General features: G+C 36.9%; 1 protein-coding gene across 1 annotated transcript; it reads right to left on the reverse strand.

Moving 5' to 3' along the window:
• Window positions 1-298: 298 nt before the first annotated feature.
• Window positions 299-1,260, reverse strand: LOC121024118 (olfactory receptor 52N2-like). Its single transcript, XM_040466422.1, is given in 3 exon segments — window positions 299-952; window positions 954-1,002; window positions 1,004-1,260. Coding segments are annotated over 3 exon segments (960 nt in total).
• Window positions 1,261-2,819: the final 1,559 nt, after the last annotated feature.

The raw sequence follows: 2,819 nt of genomic DNA on the forward strand, positions 1-2,819 counted from the left end.
AAAGCATTAATCGTCAAAAGTTTACTTCAAATTCTAGATTTTCCATTCTCTGAATTCATTCACCAGGACTAACTAAAGTTTACCTGTGTGGAAAATAATATTTTTTCCTATTGATTTTATTTTTATTTCAAATTAAAAGTCTCAGATTAAAAGTTTTGTGATTATTTCATAAATATTATAGCAGAATATTGACAGGTAGTTTCTCCTGACATCATGGTTGTGAATTCTGCATCTATTCATTTCCTCCAGAACGTTTTTCTTTACCCTAATACTAAATGCAGAATTTTATAACATAGACTTAGCTCATACTCATAATATCTTTCTCTGTAAAAAATAATTTGATCACTCCTTCATGAATCTGCTTGGTCTTCATTTCAGAAACAATTGGATTCAAAGTGGGAGGCAGCAACATGTAGAGGTTGGCTATGAAAATATGAACATGGTGAGGTATGGAGCGTCCCCCAAAGTGGTGAGTGAAGAAGTTAAAGAAGGCTGGGACATAGGTGATAACAATAGCACCTATGTGTGATGTGCAGGTGCTAAAGGCTTTGTGGCAAGCATCTGCAGATGACAGATTTACTACAGCACAGATAATCAGAATGTAAGACATGCAGGTATAGAAAATATCAAATCCTGCAATCAATATGACAGCTACTAGACCATAGATAGCATCAATCTTGATGTTGCCACAGGATAATTTAGCCAATGACATGTGGCCACAGTAGGTGTGGTGGATGAGGTTTCCCCTGCAGAAGGGGAGATGTGTGATCAGGAAAGTAAATGGGATTGTGAGCAACACACTTCTACTGCAGGTGGCAAACCCAACCTTGGTAATCGCAGTGTTGGTGAGGATGGTAGAATAGCGCAGAGGATAGCAAATAGCCACATAGCAGTCCAAGGCCATAAGCATGAGCACACCACACTCCATACTTGTCAGCATGTGGATGAAAAAACACGTGCATAAGGCAGGCATTAAAGTCGATCCCTTTGAGATTGAACCAAAAGATACATAACATTAGGGACATGCAAAGTACATGCATTAGCATCTGTAAGGGACAGCAAGGACAGGAAGTAGTACATGGGCCGATGCAGGACCTCCTTGTGGCTAATGGGGTGGATGAGCCCACAGTTCCCAAGGACAGCAATGATGTACGTGATGCAGAATGTCAGGGAGATCCAGGTGTGTGCAGCTTCCAGTTTAGGAATCCCATTGAGAATGAAGTATCTTGGTGTCAGCCTGGAGCTGTTGACTCCATACATGATAGTCAATTGTAAAGCATGTTACTTTCTATACCAATAAAAATGTCCTATACAAGAAGATGGTAGTGACATTAATTTCATGCTGAGACAAAAGATGAACAAGCATTTTGCACAATATAAATAAAATTTAGGAGAAAAATAATCTTTTGTACACTGTTATTTGATACTACTGAGGTACTCCTGGGCCTCTTAATGAATCAAAAGGACACTAACATAGTGCATACGTTATAGCAGAGGCCCGATCTCCCTTGATTTTATTCTGTAAAGGCTGTCTTTGTGCACATGCTCATATTCTAAGCTGTTCACTAGTGCTTCTTTCTGCTCCCTTGACCAATTTCCAATTTACTGTTCTGGTTTAAACAAAACTGGTTCTCTTGACTTCTCACATAATCTCCTTCTTCCAAGAAGACCTTGAAGATGTGTTTACTGGATTATAATCAATTAAATCATATGAGCCCTTATTACATACAGGTAAAATGTGTCTACTTATTACACACAGGTATGATAGGGCTAAGCATGATCTAGACTTTGCAAGTCTACACCTTTCAAGTTTGGATTTTCCAAGTCAAAATAATCAAAGACATGATTTGATGGGTCAAAAATTACATAATAGGTTATGACTTACAAATGATGGCCACAGTCATTTTGCACTATATATCTGGTTGTTTGTTGCTGGTAACGTGAAAGATTTTACTACTTGCATTTAACCAATGACATTGTTAAGTTCTGTGTAATCCTCACAATTTCTCTTGCTTCTCCCAAATTTCCATGTAGATAACCATGCTATATAAATATTCATAATTATTTTAGTTCCCTTTAGTATATTATGTTTAGCCTCAAATAACTCTGAAGATTATACTGGATAGGGGGAAAAGTTTTTTAAACAATTTGTTTGTTTTTGCAAACAATTAGTTTTCTACCTTTCTTTTATGTCTGGGAAGTTGTTTTAACCTGAAAGTTTTTTGATTGAAATTATAACTTTGGGTCTCTTTCTTTGTTTTGTTTTTGAGAAAACTCCTCTTTATCTTTTTTAAAAGTTTTTCATTAGTTGTTGGTTGCAACTTGACTTATTCATTTTTCCTGAAGCAGTATATTGTATATTTCATTGCATTTACAAAAACTAATTTATATATTCCTTTGTTATATTTCAGTTTACCCCCTAAACAGTATTTCCAAAGTTCTAACATTCATTGTCCATATTTCTCTCTTTCCATTGTGTGTGGTGGGGGAGGGGGTAGAAAAGAGAGAGAAATTTACCCTAAGGTTGTTTCTATATAAGTGGCTGGTTTGTGTGTTTTCACCCATTACCTTTTTTTTTTAATTTTACCAAAACCTGTATCCCTTGGTATGTCTTTTTTTTAAATATGAAATTTATTGTCAAATTGGTTTCCATACAACACCCAGCGCTCATCCCAACAGGTGCCCTCCTCAATACCCATCACCCACCCTCTCCTCCCTCCCACTCCCCATCAACACTCAGTTTATTCCTAGTTTTTAAGAGTCCCTTATGGTTTGCCTCCTTCCCTCTCTGTAACTTTTTTTTTCCCTTTCCCCTCCCC

The sequence above is a fragment of the Herpailurus yagouaroundi genome, unplaced genomic scaffold (genome assembly GCF_014898765.1).
Source record: "Herpailurus yagouaroundi ecotype Mexico unplaced genomic scaffold, PumYag 56992, whole genome shotgun sequence".
Lineage (NCBI taxonomy): Eukaryota > Metazoa > Chordata > Mammalia > Carnivora > Felidae > Herpailurus > Herpailurus yagouaroundi.